This window comes from Caretta caretta, chromosome 2 (assembly GCF_965140235.1).
Source record: "Caretta caretta isolate rCarCar2 chromosome 2, rCarCar1.hap1, whole genome shotgun sequence".
NCBI classification, from domain to species: domain Eukaryota; kingdom Metazoa; phylum Chordata; order Testudines; family Cheloniidae; genus Caretta; species Caretta caretta.
Window position 1 is genome coordinate 154,497,277 of NC_134207.1, and position 22,163 is coordinate 154,519,439.

Here is a 22,163-nt window from a genome sequence, read left to right on the forward strand (position 1 = left end):
ATAAATCAACAAGAACTTTGCCATTGACTTCAGTGGAGCCAGGTCTTCACCCACCAGACTGCCCCTTGATATTAATCTCAATGTGTGTTAACTCCGTGGACTAATAAGGACAATTTAATTGGGAGCACTCTTACTTATTTAACTACTGATCGCTTCAGCGAAAACATCCAGCTGTGGTACTTATCCATCATTGGCGGATGAAGCAGCAGATACTGGGGCAAGATAACTAGCTGCTATCAAAGAATGGGGAAGTCAAATCTCCTTCACTCAGATGTGAAGATGCCTCTGTTCCAGCCCAAAAGAGGAAGGGTAAGAACAGATGCATCCCCTCCCCACTGAAAAAGTTTCCACAGCCTCTTGAGTGCGAAAAACAAAAAGTGTCTGCTATACCTTGTTGGATACCAAAAGGGGAGGTTACTGACGTGTAACTGCAGGTTCTTCGAGCTGTGTGGCCCCTATCTGTATTCCACAGTGGACTAAACATGCACACCATGCATTCAGAGCCGGAGAATTTGAAAGTAGTGTTCGCTGGTCCGCACATGTGCCCTGCTTCACCTCGTGCCTCCATCTGATGGGATAAAGCATGGGGCAGACTGCCTGCCTCTCCAGTTCCTTCTCTACCATCAGTCAGGTAAGATCTGAAGCAGAGGGGAAGGAGGGTGGGTAGTGGAATGAAATAGGGACCACACATCTCAAAGAATCTCCCCTTCTTCTTTGAGTGATGGTCCCTATTGTATTCCACTGAGGGTGACTGACAAGCAGTATCTAAGTAGGAGGGGGATGCGAGGATACAGAGGATGCGAGGATGCCCCAAAGGAGGCATCAGCAGAGGAGTCCTGCTCCAGGGCATAAATGTCTTGCAAACATGTGAACAGAGCCCCACATGGCTGCTTTACAGATGTCAAGGAGGGGCACCTTCTGAAGTGATGCCATAATTGTTGCTTGTGGTGTGGTGGAATAAGCTCTTACCCCAGGGGGGTTGGGGCGGAGGAAGGTTCGATAGGGGATAGAGTATAATGTAGCCAGAAATCCATCTGGAGATTCTCTGAGTGGAGAAGGTGTGCCCCATAATTCTTTCTGCTATGGCAACAAACAGTCTCAAAGATTTCCTGATTGGCTTTGTTCTTTGCGGGTAAAAGGCCAGGGCCTGCCAAACACTGAGGGAGTGGAGACTTCGTTCCTTTGGAGCAGGGTGCAATTTTGGGAAGAACACAAGTAACTGAATTGATTGGTTAAGGTGAAATTCTGAGACTACTTTAGGAGTGAATTTGTGGTATAGACACACAGAAACCTTATCCTTATGCAATATAATATAAGAAGGATCTGTCATCATCACTGCAAGCTCGCCAATCCTTCTAGCTGAAGTGACAGTTACAAGGAAAGCAACCTTCATGGAAAGGAGAGCATGAAGCAAGAAGCTAAAGGTTCTAAAGGGGGCCTATGAGTACTGAGAGAACAAGGTTTATGTCCCATATGGGGAGCAGGCTTCTGAATAGATGTGAAAGTTCTGATTAGGCCTTTCCAGAATCTATTGGTCAGTGGATGTGCAAAGACTGGGCAGCCATGAGAAGGTGGATGGTATGCACTGATTGCTGCCAAGTGGTCTTGCAAGGAGCTGATGGACAAGCGGGATGTCTTCAAAGATAGGATATAGTCCAAGATGAAGGGAATATCTGCAGTTTCTGGGAGAATGCCTCTTTGATGTACCCAAGAAGAAAAGTGCTTCCATTTAGTTTGGTAACATCTTCTAGTAGAATCCTTTCTACTGTTCAAAAGGATGTCTCACACAGCTGTGGAGCATGAATGTTTTAAGGATGATGCCCATCCAAATACCAAGCCCTAAGACATAGAGGACACAGATTTGGGTGCTTGATCTTGCCGTTCCACTAGGTCAGGAGCTCAGGAAATGTTGGGATGAGGATTGGTGTTCAGGATGACATGCATAGGAGGTTGGGAAACAAAAACTGTCTGGGCTAGCACGGGGCAATCAGGAAGAGCTGTGCCCTGTCCTTCTGGATTTTCCATAGAACTCATGGCAGGAGTGGTAGCAGAGGGAAGGCATAGCTGAACTGGTCCAACCAAGAAAGAAGCAGAGTGGAGGGTAGCCCTGGAGTCCTTCAGGATATGGAGGGACTCATCAGTCTTTTGGTTGAAAAGCTGCAATTCATTGAAGGGAAGGTCCTCAATGACATTCTGGGCCTCTCTAGGGAACCCTTACACATGGAGCCATGACTCCCTGTGCATGACAATGGCAGTAGCCATAGCTCTGGAGGAAATACCAGCAGCATTGACTGAGGATTGGAGAACAGTCTTGGCTATCAGTTTGCCTTCATCTATCAGAGCTTGGAAATGAGCTCTGTCCTGCTGCGAAAGGCTGTCGGTAAATTCCACAAACTTGGCATAGTTGAGGAAATCATATTTAGCCAGTAGCACCTGGTAATTGGCTATCCTGAACTGGAGGCTGGATGCTGAGAAGACCTTTCTCCCCAACAGATCCAAACGTTTACCCTCTTTATCAGGAGGAGTAGACCAGGCCTTTCAGAAATGGCTTGGACTACCACTGAGTTGGGAACTGGGTGAGAAAACAAAAATTCCACTCCTTTGGTTAGCACATAGTAACGCTTCTCTGTCCTTTTCAGGAAGTACAAGTGGCAGGGGTGTGCCAAACTGTCCCAGTTGGCTCCATTAATGGAAAGAGCTATTCTGTTGGGTCCAGATGTATGGAGAATGTCTCAGAGTTTGTGCTGGGAGTCCTAGACTTCTTCAAGACAGATCTGAAGTTCTCCAGCAACTCTGCGAAGAAGGTCCTGGAACTATCTGAAGTCATTGGCGGGTGAGGAGAGAGATATAGAAGTCACTGCTTTGTCTGGAGATGAAGACAACAGTCTTACTGGTTCCAGCGGAACAGCAGTTTCTGATGTGTAATGTTCCTCCTCCTCTTCTGTCATATCCGGGTGCATATCTGAGTGCTCCCTTAGAGAGGAGGCAAGGGGTGACTCCCTAGCAAATTGGATCGACTGCAGGGGAGAACTGGTCCCAAGATCCTCAATATGGCCAGTAGGAAAGGTCAATATGTTGTCGCAGGGGCCACCATGGCATGGGGTACATCAACAGCTCCGATGAGGCAGAGGTTGGCCCCAAACCAGAGGTTGGATGAGGCAGAGGTTGGCCCCAAACCAGTGCAGGTCTTTTGGGTGGCAGAGGATACCTAGGATGGGGGGTGGGGGGGAAAGGTTCATTGAGTGGTTCAGAATCTCCCGAATAAGAGAAGGTTGATTCTGGTTCCAGTAGCAGTACCGTCAGAGCTGTCAGAGGGAAGATATTCCCTGTATTGGATGGGTGTCAAACTCCTTCCAGCTGTCAACTCTCGGTGGTGGTGTTATCTCTCTGGAGATGGAGGGACCCGATGAGGAAAGGAATTCTGGATCCAGGACAGCAAAAATGTCCTGTGGAGCAGTAATGGATTCAGCTCTCCCTGGTGTGAGAGGGGTTCTACTTGTTCGAGCCCCTGGAGCCAGCAAGAAAGACAGTGCCCAAAAGTTGATGATGATCGGACTTCGTATTGATTAATTCTGGGGTTTTGGAGGTGCCAAGGATGACAGTACCAATGGATCACGGTCTGGTACCAATGTAGCCCAATACTTATGAACTTTCTTGTCATGCCTCTTTGACTTAGGACGTACTAAGTCCTCATGGGCTGAGCTGATGGGCTTACTTAGAGCCAAATCCAACTTTTTTGAAGTGGATTTAGAGGAAGACTTTAGGGTATGTCTGCACTACGAAATTCGGTCAGTTTTATAGAAGTCGATTTTTAGAATTAGATTTTATACAGTCGATTGCGTATGTCCACACTAAGCACATTAAGTCGGCAGACTGCATCCTCGCTACTGTGGCTAGCATTGACTTACGGAGTGGTGCACTATGGATAGCTATCCCACAGTTCCCGCAGTCTCCGCCACCCATTGGAATTCTGGGTTAAGCTCCCAATGCCTGATGGGGCAAAAACATTGTCACAGATGGTTTTGGGTACATGTCGTTAATCATCCCTCCCTTCGGGAAAGCAACGGCAGACAATCGTTTCACGCCTTTTTTCCTGGGTTACCTGTGCAGACGTGATACAACGGCAAGCATGGAGCCCGCTCAGCTCACTGTCACCGCTGCTGTAGGACTGGTAGCCGTCCTCGTCGGACATGTAGCTTGGCCAGGGGTTCTAGGAAGTCTTCCCTGCCCAGCTCCTAGCAACCTCCAGGGCATGGTGTACAGCTCCAGCGCTTCCACTGCAACTCTGCTCTCCTGCAAGCTGGAGGCTTCTGCCTCAGGCTGCTCTCCCAGCTGGCAGCACCACGCGGTTGCACCTACCCCAGTCAAATTGCCTGGAGTCCAATTTTGAGCAGCCAGACACCAGGGCAATTAGAAGAGAACAGCAAGGCACGCTGCGCATCAGAGAGGCTTTGAAAACCAGTTTCATGACTGGCTAGGCTTCGGTGTGACAGCTGTATGTGTTTCTCCTTGATGCAAACCCACCCCTTTGTTGATTTTAATTCCCTGTAAGCCAACCATCCTCCCCCCTTCAAAATAAAGTAACTATTGTTTTGAAACCATACATTCTTTCTTTATTAATTAAAAAAAATGAGATAACGGACAAAGTAGCCCAGGCGGGGTGGGGGAGGAGGGAAGGACAAGGCCAAATTGCTTATTGTAGCCACACTAAAAATCCAACTGTTTGAATGACAGCCTTCTGTTGCTTGGGCCATCCTCTGGAGTGGAGTGGCTGGGTGCCCAGAGCCTCCCCCTCCACGTTCTTGGGCGTCTGGGTGAGAAGGCTATGAAACATGGGCAGGAGGGCAGGCGGTTATACAGTGGATGCAGAGGGGGTCTGTGCTCTTGTTGGCTTTCCTGCAGTTCCAACAAACTCTTCATCATGTCTGTTTGCTCCCCCAACAGATGCTTCATCATGTCCATTTGCTCCCCCATTAGCCTCAGCATCGCGTCCTGCCTCCGCTCTTCATGCTCACTTAATTCCTTCCTGGCCTCTGCCACTGAATGCCTCCCTGCATTAAGCTGTGCCCTATCAGTGTGGGAGGACTGCATGAGCTCGGAAAACATGTCATCGCTAGTGCGTTTTTTTCGCTTCTAATCTGCGATAACCTCAGGGACGGAGATGACACAGGGAGTGTAGAAACATTCTACGCTCTACGATTCTGGGGGGACTGCATGGTCACCTGTGCTGCTGAATTCACCACGCTGACCAAACAGGAAATGAAATTCAAAAGTTCCTGGGGCTTTTCCTGTGTACCTGGCTAGTGCATCGGAGTTCAAAGTGCTGTCCAGAGCAGTTACAATGGAACATTCTGGGATAGCTCCCGGAGGCCAATACCGTCAATTTGCATCTGCATTACTCCAAATTCGACCCAGCAAGGTCTATTTTAGTGCTACTCCCCTCGTCGGGGAGGAGTTCAGAAGTCGATTTTAAGAGGCCTTTAGGTCAACGGAACGGGGTTGGTTGTGTGGATGCAGTCATTTTTAAACCGATCTAATGTGGCTAAATTCAACCTAACCCCATAGTGTACACCAGGGCTTAGTCTCATGCTTATGAGAGTGCTTCCTGGATTTCTGACAAGATCCTGCCAGAGGGCCTGGGGGTGGGGGGTAGAGTCTCCCACAACAAAGTCGGACTTCTCCATGACCTTTTCCATGAGGTATTTGTGGAGACGAAGTTCCCACCCTTCTTTAGTATGGCTGGAGAACGATTGGCAGATTGATTGGCACCTAGCTGTAATGTCGGCTTCCCCGAGGCCATACAGGCAGCACTGGTGGTCATCACTAACTGAGGAGGATTGTGGGCAGGAAGAGCAGAGTTTGAACCCCAGAGTCCTAAGCATAGTCCAGGACCCAAACAGAGTCCAAAACACTAAACTGTAAAAGCCGTTAAAACTATTTATAAAAGTAGATCAAATTCTTATTTTGTAGAATGAAGCTGAAGCTACAGACACAGGAGGTTCCAACCCAAAACATGCAGCGGTAAGAAGGAATTGGAAAGGAAGTCAGTCAGTCCCACTGTTTACTCCTTTGGATGGAGGCATGAAGTGAACCAGGGCACATGTAGGCCCAGGGACACTATTTTCAGATTCTCCAGCTCTGGGTGCATGCATAACCCATAGTGGAACACAACAGGGACCATCACTCAAAGATGAATCCCAGTTTCCCCTTCCCAGCTGCCAAATTCCCCAGCTTTTCCCTGACAACTTCTATAGGGCAGTTATCCATTGTCAACAGGAAAATATTCTACACATTAATAGCTGAAAATCTGGGGACAGCATAAACTAAATTGATTTTTCACCAAAATAAAGAAATAAGTAACACAAGCAATAGTATATTGACAGTACTTTGTACTGCACCTGGATTGTAGCAGGGACAATTGGTAGGGAGAAGAACTGGAGAGCAGTGCTCCATAATTCTAGCATCAATGCAGCATAGTTTTGTCCTAATATGCCACACAAGACATGGAGATTTGCATATGAGTGAATGTCCCTGACTTTGGAATGATTGCAAGGGTTCAAAGGGACTTTAAGGAAAAGGCATAAGAAAAGAGTATTGATGCTTTCTAATGATCAGGTATTTATGGAGATGGAAACCATGGATCACTACACTGGGGACATTATTATTAAAGATGGGTGGGCAAATGTACTTAGACTCCATTGGACTCTACTAACATCTGTCACAAGGAAAAGTTATTATAATGACCAAAAAAGCAGATAAAAATGAGACCCAAAAGAAAATTTCCGGATAAAGATGAAATCAAGTTAAGTGTTCACTAACTTCATTTGCTGTTTTTTAATCTGTTCTTCTTCTGCACACATGCCAAGGGCAACATCTGGAACTTCAAAATTCATTTTTTTTAGGTATTTTGTTTCACACAGTACTTCAAGGACCATAGGATCCAAATTCACGAATAATTCCTTTACACACCAGAACAGGAGGGGAGGAAAAAACAACAGTGAACACAAAGTGGCAGTTTGGTGGTGACATAGGCAGTGTGATTTTTCTGAAAAATGTATAAAGTGTAGTACAGATGACTGACAAAGATTTTGAAAACAGGTGCCTACATTTAGACTCCTGAACCCATACTCAGGCACCTCAAAACTGTGACAAAGCTCTGTCCTTGACTCCGTGGGTCCTGCGTTTCCTGGCAGATTTCGCTAGCCTCAGAGGCTCACTGTGACCCTCCACGTAACCCTTCTCTCTCTAGAGACAAGGGTCACAGTCTACTGAGCCATTTTCATCATAAGCCAGTGAGGGAGGTGAGGAGAAGTTATCCTTCCTTGCACAGTCTCTGTTGTCTCCCAGTCTCAGTGATTAATCAGGGGGCAAAGGTGGGGGGGAGCCCAGGCCCACCCTCTACTCCAGGCTCCAGCCCAGGGACCCTAATAGTATCAGCTATGTTAGCTGACCTTTTAGAAACATGACATGTACAATTCCCTGGGCTACTTCCCCCACAGCAGCCCTCAATTCCTCAAGCTCCACTTCACCCTTACCTCAGGGCCTCCTTCCTTGTGCCTGATATGGTGAGTACTACTCAGTCTCTCCAATAGCACAACTTCCTCCCACAGCTCCTGACATGCCCACCCACCTGACTAACTGGGAGGCTTTTAACTAGTTTCAGCCAGCCCCTGACTGGCTTCAGGTGTCCCAATCAAGCTAGCATTCACCCTGCCTTCTGGAAAGTTCTTAATTGGCCCCAGGTGTCTTAATTGACCTGGAGCAGCTGCCATTTTACTTATCCTGGTCCTATTGGGATTTCTTTAGCCTGGAGCTAATATATCTATCTCCCACTACTTTTCTATAGCCATCTGGCCTTGCCCTGTCACAATACGTAACTGGATTTTCCAAGTACTGAGCAACCAGCAACTCCCACTGACTTCATTTTTCTGTGAATCTTTTACTGTATCTTCATCATTTGAATACAATTATTGGCTAGAATAGTCTTCTTTCTCCATACACTGTGGTTAGAAAACCCAAAACTTGCTAAGCTAGAAAATTATTCCTGCCAATATGAAAATAAAAATTAACAGAACAATTGCTTATCATCAGAAACTAACAAAACAAGTTATATTTTAGCAACAAAGCAGCCTTTGAGCTATCTGGGCACAAAAAGAGTAAAACTCAAAATAATTAATTTTTATGTCAATAACTCAAGAATAACCACAATAAAGGCCTGATCTTCCAAATGAAGAGGAGGAGGGTGTTGTTACATTTGGGCACAATAAAATTTGGATGTGATTTTACCTTTTTTTTCTTTTCTTAAAAACTAGGATATTAAATTTTAAAAATGACATTAACAGAATGTTATTAAGGTTGGAAAATCAGGCACTCATAATGTTGCCCATTCTCTCTCTTCCTCTGCCACAGAATTCCTATGTGATGTGGGCAAGTCCCTTAAATTTAATTGTGGCCAGTGGCCATTAATTGTGTGTTCATCTCTGGGTGCCTATAGTGAGGCTTTATTGGGAATCCTGGGAGGTGTGCAGGCACAAACCTGCCCATGTCTAAAGGCCCCTCCCCCAGCCTTGCGGGAGGGACCACTGGACCCAGAAACCAACTGAATGCAGGTGACAACTAATGAATAACAGGGTCAGGAGTGAAGGTCACAGGTTCAAAACTAGGGATCCAGAGGGGGACACCCAGCAGAGAACCCCGGAGAGCACCCACTGCTCCTCAAAGCTGTCTAGGGAGCCAGCGGATGCCGCCCAGAGGAACTCTGCCCGGATATGTGAGATCAGGGAGGAGCGGAAATGGCCCCACACTCACAGAGCACCCCCTCTTCTAGCATCCTCCTCCTGGTGGTGAAGATGGCCACTTTGGCCAGGTCCCGGAGGAAGCTGACGAGGTGGTCTTGCAACTTCGTGGGGCCCGGGACAGGGTTTGAGAATATAAACTGGTGTAGGGAAAAGTGCAGCCAGAAGTTCAACAGAAGGAGGAGCCAGAATAGGGGCTGTAACCTGGTGTACTTGAGATAAGCGTGCCCCAGGTTCTCCCTCACGCCGCAAAGGGGCAGGCTTCGGGGATGGGGGTGAACCACACCAGGTACACGCCCGTGCTCACGGCTCCATGAAGGAGCCACCAACCGATATCCCCAGCAGGCCATGGGACCAGAGTGGAATAGAGGCTGGCTCACTGGGGTTCCTCACCCTCCACAGGTCATAGATAGTCCCGCCATTTGGTATCAGGGCGGGACAGGAGGGTAAGGAAGTGAAACGTGTGGAGCACAAGCATGTAGAATTGTTTCCTTGGCGTGGTTCAGAAGCAAACTGGCTGCAGAGCATGCAGCTGACTCGGATTGCGGAAGGAAGGGGGCCGGGAGGGCTCACAGGACAGGGGTCCAATGAAAAGGTCCAGAGGGCCTGGGGTGATTGGGGAGCACCCTCTTGCAGTACCCACTCAAGGAAAACCTAAGAGGTGGGCGACAAGGCTGCCCCAACCTCCTGGAGCACTTGCAGGGAGGTCAGGAGGGTGGAGAGCCCCATGCACCAACTGAGCGCTCAGGGATCCACCCAGTCCCCCCGTTGTAGTCCAGGAAGTCTCAGATTCTGGTGGTTTCTGCCATGACCACCCTCTGGCGCACTGAGGGGGACTCCGCTACCTGCACATGAAGGTAGGGGTTGTGTAGCACAGACTCCGCAAGGAGGTCTGCCCCTCAGTGGCTACAATGGATCTGGTTGCCAAAAACAGCTTCCAGGTCAGGAAGAGGTCCTGGTAGAAGACTGGCAACTCAGAGAGGTCTCGCAGAAGACCCCTCGGTTGGAGAAAAAAGAGATGCCAGTTGTATCGGAACCCTCGGAGGCAGCAGAGGAAGGCATGCGCCAACATGTTCCACACCAGACTACCTGTGGCATAAAGGAGTCTCTGCAGGGCCTGGAGGCGGAAGACATGGACCTGGCTATGGAGGCAGACCAGGTCCTGTCCTCTCTCCTCCAGGGGAAGACTCAGAACCCCTGCAGAGACCCAGTGCAGTCCTGGCCACAACTCCAGAACTACCCTCTGGAGCCTAGCCAGGATCCCTGGGACCGGGCTCAGAGTGTTGAGCCGGTGCCAGAGCATGGATGGGACAAGTTGGTTCAACACCAGTGCCCTCCCCTGCACTGAGAGACACCAGAGGAGTCCCGTCCATCTCTGCAGCCGCTCATCCACCCTGGCCTCCAAATCCTGCCAGTTCTCCGGCAGAGAAGGATGCGTGGCGGATAGATAAACCCCAAGATAGAGCAGTGGTCCCACGATCCCCCGGATGGCTTGAAGGTGGGAGGTAACTCGGCTGCCATCTGTCTCCGACCATCAGGCCAGAGCTCTTGACGCAGTTAACCCGGGCAGAGGAGGCCACCGAACAGATCGCTTGGCAGGCCTCCACCCGCACTAGGTCGCCCGGGTCCTGGACCATGAGGAGCATGTCATCGGTGTACGCCGACAGCACCAGCCGCAACTCTGGCTCCTGAAGCGCCAAGCCCGTCAACCTCCGACAGAAGACACAGAGGAAGGGCTCGATCGCCAGCGTGTACAGCTGGCCTGACAGCAGGCTTCCCTGTTGTACTCCCTGCCCAAAGCTGACCGGCTCGGTCAGGGTCCAGTTGAGCCTGACCAAACACTCCGCGGAGGCGTACAGCACCTGGAGGAAGCCCACAAACTGGGGCCTGAAGCCGGGTGCATCCTGTCCAATGCCTTCTCCTGGTCCAGGGACAGGAGGGAGAATGACAGATCATCCCTACCAGACTTGAGAGTGAAAGACCACTACCCTCCCCATGGTGGGCAGAACCAAACCCACCTCACCCACCTCGTCAGAAGTACTGGGGAGGGGCACGAAATAGAAAGGGAGGGCCCTGCAGTTCAGTTGCAGCTGTACCAGGGAAGGAGGCGGACATCTTTTCTAGGGAGCCGAACCTTCTTCGGGACCCTGGATCAGCAGCCAAGCAGACAAGCAACCTACAGACTGAAGAGAGTTAGGACCCCGAGGAATGGCTGACGTGGCCACCGCCCGACTGTGGGGCAACCAGACGGAGCTCCAGCTTAACAGAGCAGTTAGCAGAGCAGCTAAGCAGAGCAGCTAAGTAGGGTAGGAAGTAGCCAGGGGAACCAGACTTTGGACCAGCCGTGGTGCCAGGAAGTGAGGCACCATATTTCGGTTTCCCCGCCAACCCAGTGGCAGAACCACCTGCCACTAATAGGGCCATGGGACCCAGTGGGCTGGGAGTAAGGTGGGCCCAGATCCCTCTATCTCCTTTGCCACTACTTCACATCTGGGGATTGGCAGCACACTCATGCTAGGACGGAAGGCCTCTGCCTTAATTGCTGGTTGTCCCAGCCAGGAGGCTGTGGACTCTAGATTGTTGATTGCTGTCTGCCGTTGCCAGGAGGCTCTAGGCTAAAGACTGCTTGTGCCTCTGCCCCTCCCCGGGGGCCAGCGCTCCAGACTGTTAACTGTTGTTTACCTCAGACAGGAGGCTGCAAGCTATAGACTGCTTGGTTTTTTTGTGTGTTTTTTTTGTTTTTTTAGCTTAAGCAGCCTGTTCTGTATTTACAGCTGTAATGTAAACATTAAAAAGAAGAATGAAAAAGGCTTATCAGCATATGACTTGGCACTGAAGACTGGGAATGAGGAAATAATTTCATTGTTTGCTAGTAAACTTGGACAGGGAATGTTGGACAAACTGACCAAGCCCAAGAATATCAGTCTGGCCATGGCTTGATTGGAGCTTTCTTATCCAAGGTAGAGCTGGATACTGTGCGTGTGAGGAAGAAAGTGGGTTTTTTTGGTTTTTAAAAGACTGCATCGCCAAGGCTTGGTTTTTTTTCATTTTTTTTTTTAAACTGACTCTGAGGGACTTTGAATCAAGCAAGTAGTTGATACCTTTTGATATCAAAATCACAAGTAATCTTCTTATACTTGTATTGAGCCCAAGGAGAGTAATTGCTTGTTGCTTGACCCTAGCCAGCAGGGCCCGAGCCCAACTACTGTTGCCTGATGCAGTGAGGCGGAGTGGCCTCCCTCCCACTACACACTGCCCAACCTGAGTCAAAGAAGGTCTAATATGCAAAAGAGTTAAGGACTCACAAATGCAAATGAAGTCAGTAAGAGCTACTTGGCACATGCACATGAGGCAGCATCGTCTGGAGAAATGTGCATAGGGATGGGAATCAGGACAATTTGAGTTCTAATTCTGAATCTGTCAATGAGTCACTCTGTGGCTTTAGGTAAATCACTCTCATGTCACATCTCCATTTCCCCATCTGGGGATAATACCTACTTCAGAGGAATGATGTTGCGAGGATTAATGCCTGTACAGTGCTTTGAACATGTAAAGTGCTATAAAAAAATGCTAAGTACTCTAAAAAATCAGGTTCTAGGTATCTAAAGTGGGGGTTTTCCAACCACTGAAGCATTCAAAATTGCATATTTTGGACTTACTCTCTCTGTGCTGTAATCCCTATCTATAAAGTAAGGATAATAATACTTTCCTATCTCACCAAGTAGTTGCAACCTCAAGTTCATGGATGTTTGCGAGGTACTCAGTATAGTGTTGATGAACATAGAAAAGACCATGAGGCAGTTAATAATTACATATTTGCTGCAGGTTTTGGACAATGTATAATAAATAAGACATGGGGTCTATACACGGAAAGAGTAGGATAAAAAAAAATCAACTAGCTATATCATTCTCTGAATATTGTCCGTTATGTGCTCTAACATAAGAACATAAGAATGGCCATACTGGATCAGACCAATGGTCCATCTAGCCCAGTATCCTGTCTTCCAACAGTGGCCAGTGCCAGGTGCCCCAGAGGGAACTAATGAACAGACAATCATCAGATGATCCATCCCCTGTCATCCACTCCCAGCTTCTGGCAAACAGGCTAGGGACACTCAGAAAATGGTGGTGCATCCCTGGCTAACAGCCATGGATGGACCTATCCTCCACTAAATGAGATAGGCATCCTGTGGGAAAAACTAGCATGTGATCAAACAATTAAAGTCTGTATTGTAATATATACACAAAAGGGGGCAGAATTAAGGTCACACAGAGTATCCTTAGAGTGCTTTATTTAGCAATCTTAATGGCATTTTATAAACATAGTTTTTTGTGTGTGATTAAAGTAAAAGCAATAAACTTCACTGTCCTTTTATTCTTAACTTTTAACTTCTTTACCTTGGTTTCTCGATGTCTGACAAGTAATGAAGCATGCAGTCCATTCTTAGCTTGCTCAGCAAACCTGCACCATGCTCTGTGATAAAGAAGTTCGAATTCTAAAAGAACAGCAGCCATCTTGTTGTAGCTCCAAATTACCTTCTTCATTTCCGGAGTCTACAAATCACAAGAAATTTGTTTTTATAATGTTGCGCTCATATAATGGACTAGATTGTGCCTTTCCTCACGATGGTCAATGAAACCAAACAGGTGTGGAGTTTGTAGGCCAAGCCATTTTGGGGATCAGATGTGCCAAACAACTTAGAAAGATATTTTAAAATTCTATTAGGAAACTTTTAAAACACCTTCTTAAACTCCTTTTCTCATTTTTATCAACCTTACCTACAAAAATTCTACACTGTAATATAAGACGCGGCATGTGCAATTTCACTGATTTGTTTCTTTTGGGGAAGTTGAAACAATGGTCTACAGCGCAGGGCAATGTGGGGTAGGCCCAGGTGAGGACAAAAGGAGTGACCTGAGTTACCTACTAGGACCAAGCAGCAGAAGGTGATTGGGAAGCAGCTGTGATGAGCCACAGAGGGAACTGGCATTGCCACCAGAGGTCAGAAGCTAGAGTGGTCAAGTATGGCAGGAGCTACTAGGATCTGAGGGCCAGGCCTTTAAAGTTGCAGAGGAATGGATATAAGGGAGATAAAAGTAAGCTATGTTATTGGCATGTCCTTTTTTATTTTTTTTTTCGAATTTAGCACTCCCCCCACTAATTTCCAACCTTCAAAAGTGCAGTCTTCTTTTTAAAAAATTTCATTGGATGATCTATTTTTCTGAACAACTGCCGGGCCCACATAATCTTCCCAGTTACCTGCAATGGAGCAAGATTTAAGTTTATGTTTTCATTAACATAAAACAGACAAAGAGTAAACATCTTTTTCTCTCGCCTTAGTTTCATCCTTACAGGTGGTACATTACGAGGCATAGGCGGATTTTCTTTTTGCTTCTGGTAGAGTTTTCGAACCAGATCTAAATCTCGGCTGTATCGCTGAAGGATGATTATATATTTTTCAGTAAGATCAATATGGTCTTTACCAATGTGTTCAAACTTCATCAGAAGTCCCAACATCTGTTCAGTCTAAAAAGAGAGATTGGAGATTTGCAGTAAATGCTACATCAAGATGGCAATCGCTTAATAAGTTGTCATTGTGTGTTTATAACTGATTAAGTTATTTTATTGTGAATATAGAACAATCTTATCTAATAGGTTAATTTATTAAATTCTCATTTTGCTCTAATATCATGTTTAAAATAGTCTGATTTGTCAAAAGAGCTACCTACATAGGATAATGGGGCAATACTTAATTTCTCTCTGACTCTTCTCCAAATGATCAGTGTCATTTAGCCATACACAAGTCGGGTGTAGAGTACTCCTGGAATTCTGTGCCACTACACCTGGGAAGAATTCATGTCCCCCACAGATTTCTTTGCTTCTTCGCAGAAAATGATGGAGAAGCAAAGGGAAGCCACAAGATCAATGACGCACCGCTCCTCAGCAGTGCAGGGGTGTCTTTTCAGGTGCCCGGAGCAGCTGGCAGAGCGGTAAATTACAGCCACCCCAACCGGTGGCTCCAACCCTGCACCAGACTCAGTTGCTAGTCCTGGCTAGCTGGGCAACAACAGGAGTTCCTCTTCCCCTGCAAGGAGTGGCTGGGACCAGGACCAGGACCCACCCCAGAAATCTCCCCCGGCTACAGGAAGCTCCACACCCCACTCCCCGTATCCTGCCCCCATCGTTCCTCAGAATGGGGTGGGACACTGTAGAGGGGGCTTCTCTTCTGTATGTCCAACCCCCAGGCATCCATACCGCCCTGCATCCAGAGCCCCCCTGCACCCAGAGCCCCCCTGCACCCAGAGCCCCCCTGCACATGGAACCTCTGCCGAGCCCTACTCCCCCCCCCCACATCCGGACCCCCACCCCACTGAGCTCCAATCAGCTGTACCTAGATCTGCACCCCACCAAACCCCACTCACCCAGTTCTCGGACCCCCCCGCCCCACTGAGCCTCTCACACCCAGACACCCCCCCAATCCCCAACCACCTTCACCTGGACTTCACCCCCCTCCTGAGCCCTAACCACCTTCACCTGGACCCCCCTGGAGAGTTCCATTCCCCCTGCACTCGGAACTCCCCAACGAGCCCCTGTGCATCCAGATCCCCCCCTGCACTTGGACGCCCCCACCAAGCAGCCCGCACTGAGATTTCCCCACATAGAACCCTCTCTCTCCACACCTGGCTCTACCCACACTAAGCCCCTAAACACTTGCATCCTGCCGTCTGAGCCTACTTGCCACACACATGGATCAGGACCTAGGGCTGGCGTGTGTGCAAGACTGTCCCACTCACTTGTGAAATTGGTGTGCCTGGCGTGGAGGGGCAGGGCCCCAGGTTGTTTCTGGAGTGGGCCTGGTCCTTGCACTGTGTCAGTGTTGGGTACAGCCTCACCTCCCAGTCTGTGTCCTGGGGGGAAGAAGGAGACCTGCAGGGTGCTCCCCACTGCCATGCTGGAGCCTCCACGTTTATTTATTGACAAATAAAATGAGTAGAATTTTAAAATATTGTGCGCAGAATTTTTTTTTCTTTTTTTTTTTTCAGAATTCCCTCAGGAGAAAGTAGAGCAGTACTTCCCCCTTCATCAAGACTCCGATTCCTGACATCAGTGGGGCTCTGTGCAGGCACTGAGGTCTGCTCACATAGCTTGTTTTAGAATTGGGGCCCAAATCTAAAATTGGTCCTGATTTTAAAGACATAGCTCCAAATGTTGATTTCTTTGTTTATTTCAATCTGGAAGGAGGAGCATAAGAAATGCAACTGAGAAAATATTTCAAATGAGCTGCTGGGTAATATATTTTTTAAACTGAGTACAGCTCTTTTCTGTCTTGTGCTATGTACTGGATGAAACCTTATAATGGGTTGAGTTAAAACTGATGTGTGAATGCACTCTTCACTTAAGATAGTTCTAAGAAACACTTAAGAGCCCATATCTAAACATGGCAAAACAGAGCCTGCTCAGAAACTAGCACCATGTGGGTGGAGAGTTCCACTGAGTATTGTGACTGTGTGCATGAGTGAGACACAGACAGACGAACAGTTTAACAGAACAGAGACAGATTGAAAGGCCAAAAACGAAGCAGGAGCCTGTGAGCACAATATATGACCTTGGAAAAAACTAGAGAAAGAACTTTTTGGCTCTGGTGTTGGCTAAAGAGGCTTGGGGACATAAGCTAATAAACTATTCTTTTGTTTCTGGTTCCTCCTATATTTAGAGTATAAAGAAACAAGATTACATTAAGGAAAATACCCAAGGCCTTCATCAATTACTATCCCAACCTGAAATATTCACAGGGCTCTGAACTTTGACTAGCAACTCAGGTCAAAAAGGGGCAACACTTGGAATAGTTTAAACTTGATTCTAATTCTTTTAAATTTCCACTCCCCATTTTCCCCCTAATAATTCTTGTAATGTAAGCACAATTAGGAATGAAAAAAAAAGCCAGCCAACATTTTGGAAGCAATAGGGGGCCAATCTTTAATACACTTTTTAAAAGGGGGAAATATTCATCTTAACAATATCTGTCTGTCAATTTAGGTGTTTATATAACTGTCTTCCTTGCCAGTGTAAAAGGAACAACAACCGCTTTGCTCTGAGGCATAGAGGGGAGCATAGGCACCGTCTTTCTTAGTTACCCAGGGGTGCTCGAACCCCTGCTACACCCCAGGCCCTGCGCCCACTCCACCCCAATGTACCAATGACAAACTGTAGGCTGGAGTAGAGAGAAGAAGGACAGAAAGCACTGAAAGGAAGTAATAGAAGGAAGGCAAAACTGCAGATAGTTCTGGAGGTGCAGAGAGGAACCAGGGCCTGTGAGGTAAATTGGAGAGCTAACAACAGATGCTCCAAGAGGAGCAATTTATTATTTTGTTGCATCAGTAGGGAAGAAGTAAGAGCCTGGGGCAGAAAAGAGAAAGACGAAACAAAATGGGGAAGACGAGAGGGACAAAAGATGTGAGGAAGACAGAACAGGCACTTGACAATTATCAGTATTTAAATTTCCAATATTTCTGACTGAGTGCACTTGAGCTTGAAGAGTGTGCCGATACTGCTCAACTCCTCTGATATTATCTCACACCGAACAAGCATTGTGGCCTGATTTCCAAAGATGCTGAACACCTGCAGCATGCAGAGATTTCAGTAGGATTTGTGGATGCCCAGCACTTCTGAAGGTCAGGTATTTTACTTGCAGAATTACTCACAGTTAAAGATTTCTCAAACCAAGAATCTACTAATTCTTGCATTGACTGGTGCAGACCTTCAATTTGATTCTTAAATTCAAGGTAATCTTTCTCAAACTGAAAAGGGGGAGAGGGTAACAAAACAAAAAGAAACAAAAATGGGTTATATGATGCCATTAATTTTCATGTAAAGCCACCCTCTTGGAGTCAATACAGCATTTGCATATTCTTCCCATTAAGTGTATTCAGCACTGTACAGAACAGTACAGTGACAGAGCCCATAACCCCCCAGGAGTTTACATGCTAGATCAGGCAAACACGAAACAGTTAGCAGGACTACTTTCCATAATGATTTATCTTGAATGCCCAGTGTGAAGAATCCTGTGAGATTCTGAGTGCCTTCATCATCTCACAAGAGACACCCACCACCCTACAGGGGCAGTCCACACTATACTCACACCCAATCATTTCATATGTAGAAATGCCAAAAAACCCATAAAAGCAGTTAGAGATCTTGAAACAGCCCAAAACCTCAGCAGGCTTCCAAATATAATTTTCAGTGGACAACCATACAACAAATATTACAGACATCAGAGCACAGTCCAGAAGTGCTCCAGGCCTGAAACATAAAGAGCGATTTTAAAAATTTGCAAACCATGAGTTAGGAAGAACAGTAGTGCAATAAGTCAAAATATTTTTCATGTGTTGTAATTATGGTCCAGATCTAGCAAAGCACAGGGCCCTGATTCAAGAAACTGGGGCCTTAAATATGGGAGTAGTGACACTAGCTTCCATCAGACTACTCATGTTCTTGGAGCACATGCATAACTGCTTTGATGGAACAGAGTCTAAGAACTGCTATTAAAACAATCCAGTTTGAGCTCTGTGCTTTACCACGTCACATAAAAGAGTCACCTAAGTGCTAACTACAGGCCTGATTCTTCAATTCTTCCTCCTCTAATTAATCCTTACTGATGCAAGCAGTGCCACTGACTTCAGTATCACTGCATGCATGAGTTAGGGTTTTCCAGATGGGATTCAAGGTTCATGGATCTCAAAAAAAAGGAAAAAGTTTTGTTTTCCAATTAGCATAAAATATGCTCAAGATACAAGAAAAAGTGTTTGCACCACTGGGCCATTAAGCTGTCACATTAACAACTAGTTCACTTATCTGGGTACAACTACCAGTGGTGAATGTCTAACAACTTAAAATTGTCTTAATAAGATAGGAACCTGTTAGAATTATAAACAAATTAATGCAGATATTGTTATAAACTTTACACTGGTTCTTTTGTACACTGTTATAAAATCCACCATATTTTCAAGGAAATGCATAGTTTAAAGTGACTGATTTAGATTTTCACGAGTGTTTAACATTTCTGATTATTATTTCTGAAATACGTACCTCTTGTTTCCTGTGATCCAGAACGTCATAGGTTTTTGATTTGGTGTTTGTAGCAATCATCTGGTAACGAGCACTGATCTTTTCAATACCTTCTATTTTTATATTCTGTAGCTCTAAAAGGCCTTCCATGATATTGCTTATATCTGAAATCTTTTCCAAGCGTTTACAGAATGCGTCAAATTTTCCAAATATATAGTTTTCACTGATGATAAAAAAGGCAATAGAGGGACTATCATAAACATATGGAATAAAACATACTGCAAGAATTTCTAAAATTCAGATATTTTCTTCCAGTACTTGCACAATGTTTCTCTTTTTCTAAAATGTACTCTTCTTAGTGCAGAATCAAGTAAAATACTTTTACTATGAGTATGAAGTACTTAATGCTTAATTCTTACATGTGCCAATTTTGGTCCTAACTGTAATTGTTTTATTTAAAAGAGTATCTCCACTTATGTCACATTTTCAGAACATCACAATTTGGCCTTGTAATGCTAAGATGCAGGCTGAAAGCCTTGTTTGACAGTGCTGATTCAGGCAAAACTCTCATTGGCAATTGTTGTAGCAACCAGGCAAGGTACTAACAAACTTCAACAGGACTTTATTTTTAAAGTGGAAACCTCTTTACCAAGCTGCTGCTGCACCCTCAGTAGTTCTCACTCCGCCTCCTCAATTTCCCCCCCCCTTCCTGTTTTCTGTCCTTTCAGACTCCCAACAGCCAGTGCTAATAATTACAAGCAGCATCTAAACACCACATTCCCTCCTCTCTTAAGAAACTCTCCCAATTGAAATAAACATTGTTGTTCTAACCACAGGAACAAATATGAAACAAGACACTATACTGCTGGCAGAAATATTACACTGAAAACACTGTAGATACTACATAACATAGTCTCTAGTCCAGACAGGTGGTCGTCTGGGTATGACAGGCCATCTCTCAAGCCCCGGTTCCAGTGCAATGTCTTGTTGTGTTGATACTATGGTGAAATCATCCAATACAGACTGGGTGTTAGCATAATCTCTCTTGGTGCATAGGCAGGTGCAAGATAAGAAGCATTCCATACCTGCCCATCAGAAAGTCAATAGGTGTAAGGTCCCTTCTTCTCTATGATTTTAAGAGGAGCTATGAATTTATGGTCCCCTTTGCATAAAATTCCAGGTTTTCATATCCTAACAAAGAAACCACACCCAAACTTTGGTTCCTTAGCACCCCGCCACTTGTCTGTGAAAGCCTTATACTTTGCTTGGTTCTGTTCAACTGTTTTTCTCATATCATCCTCGGTTGGGGCATCAGGTCGTGACTTTAACAATCCAGCAATGTTCAGTTTAGTATTCATCTGTTTCCCATGCAGTAACTCTGCGGGTGATCTTTGCATTGTGGCATGTCGTGTAGCCCGGTATGCTTGCAAGAAATCAGTAGTGAAGGGTATCCACAATCGCCCTTCCAGTTTAGCCATTTGCAAACTCTCTTTCAAACTTCTGTTAAACCATTCGATTTCCCCATTGGCTCGAGGGTAATATAGGGATGACCTTCTGTGTAAAATGTTCCTCTCTGCAAGAAAAAAGTTTCAAACTCCAAGGAAGTAAATTGACTACCATTATCTGAAACCAGTTCTTTGGGGTTACCTTCCCTGCTAAAAACGAAGAGAGGAACTTAATTACTGTAGCAGAAGAGATTTGCGATGTAAACGCTACTTCAGGCCATTTCCTGAAATAGTCTATGAAAGTGATGGCATAACGGCAGTCACTTGGAGCTGTATCAAAGGGTCCTAAAATGTCAATCGCCACTTTTTCCCATGCAGATTCAGGAAGAGGAACAGGCTGTAATAGAGGGATACATGTCACTGCTGTCTTATCATGCTTTTGGCAAGTGACACAGGATTTTATGAGTGCTTCAGTTTGAGAGTCCATCCCTGGCCACCAATACAGATTCCGTAGTCGTTGTCTGGTTCTGACAATTCCTTGATGAGTATCATGTGCCTGGTGTATGAGTTTTGACTGTAATTCTTCTGGCACAAGCAGCTGGTGTGTACCTCATAGCACACAGCCATCAAGCAAAGAAAGTTCATCCCAAACTCTAAAATAAGGCAGCAAAACTGGGTCAAGGTTTTTAGGGTTACTGGGCCACCTCTTTGTCAGAAATTCCCGTAGTTTTTCTTGAATTGGACACACTGAACAAGCAGCTTGAAATTGTTCTCTTGTAACTGCAGTAAGAGTGCTTGTAATAAGCGCAACTACTACACCCTCATCCTCCGGTGGACCATCTGGTGAAGGCAAAGGTAGGCGAGAAAGGCAATCAGCTACCACATTTTGGTTTCCAGGCTTATATTCCAGTTCATAATTGAAAGAGTGTAGTCTTGCAGGCCATCTAGCAATACGATATCCTGCTCTTCTCAGTCCTTTCGTGGTGAGCAACGTCGTCAAAGGGCTGTGGTCTGTGCGCAACTTGAACGTGCGGCCCCACAGGTAAGTTCTCCATTTTTCAGTAGCCCAGACACAAACAAGTGCTACTTTTTCAACTGTAGAATATTTCCTCTCAGCATAACTTAGTGTCCTTGAAGCAAATGCAACAGTCCTCTCTGTGTTGACCTCATGAAGTTGTGTGAGGACAGCCCCAAGTCCATAATCAGAAGCATCAATAGTTACAACTGTGGGCAATGCAGGAGTGAATAGTGCAAGTGCTGGACTATGTACAATCAAGTCTTTCACCATTTCGAAACTAGCTTGTGCATCTGTTGTCTATACTAAGATTGAACTTCTCCGTAGTAATTCTCGTAATGGTTCAATGACAGAAGCATAATTGGGAATGAATTGTGCATACCAGGGGGTCAGACCCAAGAAGGAACGTAAGGTTTGCAAATCTGTTGGAGGAGGAGCATTTGAAATTGCCAGGATATAATCTGGATCAGGTTCTAGTCCAGCCTGTGAAATTGTATGCCCCAGAAAAGAGAGTTCAGTTTGTCTAAATTTGCATTTGGACCTATTGAGCTTGAGGCCTGCTTTGCTGATGCAGTTTAGTACAGACTGCAGGTTATTGGCATGCTCCTCACAAGTATTTCCAAACACTATAATATCATCCAGATAGCACTGAACTCCATGTTGATTCTTCAGAATCAATTACATCATTTTTTGGAAGGCACTTGGGGCAGATGCGAGACCGTATGGAACATGTTTAAAATGAAATAGTCCCTCGTGTAATAAATGCTGTGAGGTCTCTGCTATCTTCATACAACATAACCTGGTAGTATGTGGTCTTCAAATCAAGAACAGAAAACATCTTT

At 46.0% G+C, this 22,163-nt stretch overlaps 1 protein-coding gene across 3 annotated transcripts in view; it reads right to left on the reverse strand.

The window, feature by feature from the left end:
* The window catches only part of LOC125631940 (dynein axonemal heavy chain 5), a 286,700-nt gene that overhangs the window by 213,908 nt on the left and 50,629 nt on the right, over positions 1 to 22,163 (reverse strand). For all 3 annotated transcript variants that reach the window (XR_012667111.1, XM_048839434.2, XM_075125496.1), the window contains exons 15-20: positions 18,883 to 19,084; positions 17,499 to 17,594; positions 14,149 to 14,322; positions 13,966 to 14,055; positions 13,194 to 13,349; positions 6,820 to 6,959 (exon numbers count right to left, since the gene is read on the reverse strand). Coding sequence is in view for 2 of the 3 variants with exons in the window: in XM_048839434.2 (XP_048695391.2) it covers positions 6,820 to 6,959; positions 13,194 to 13,349; positions 13,966 to 14,055; positions 14,149 to 14,322; positions 17,499 to 17,594; positions 18,883 to 19,084 (858 nt within the window). In the remaining variant the exon portion in view is untranslated. The remainder of the gene's footprint in view (positions 1 to 6,819; positions 6,960 to 13,193; positions 13,350 to 13,965; positions 14,056 to 14,148; positions 14,323 to 17,498; positions 17,595 to 18,882; positions 19,085 to 22,163) is intronic.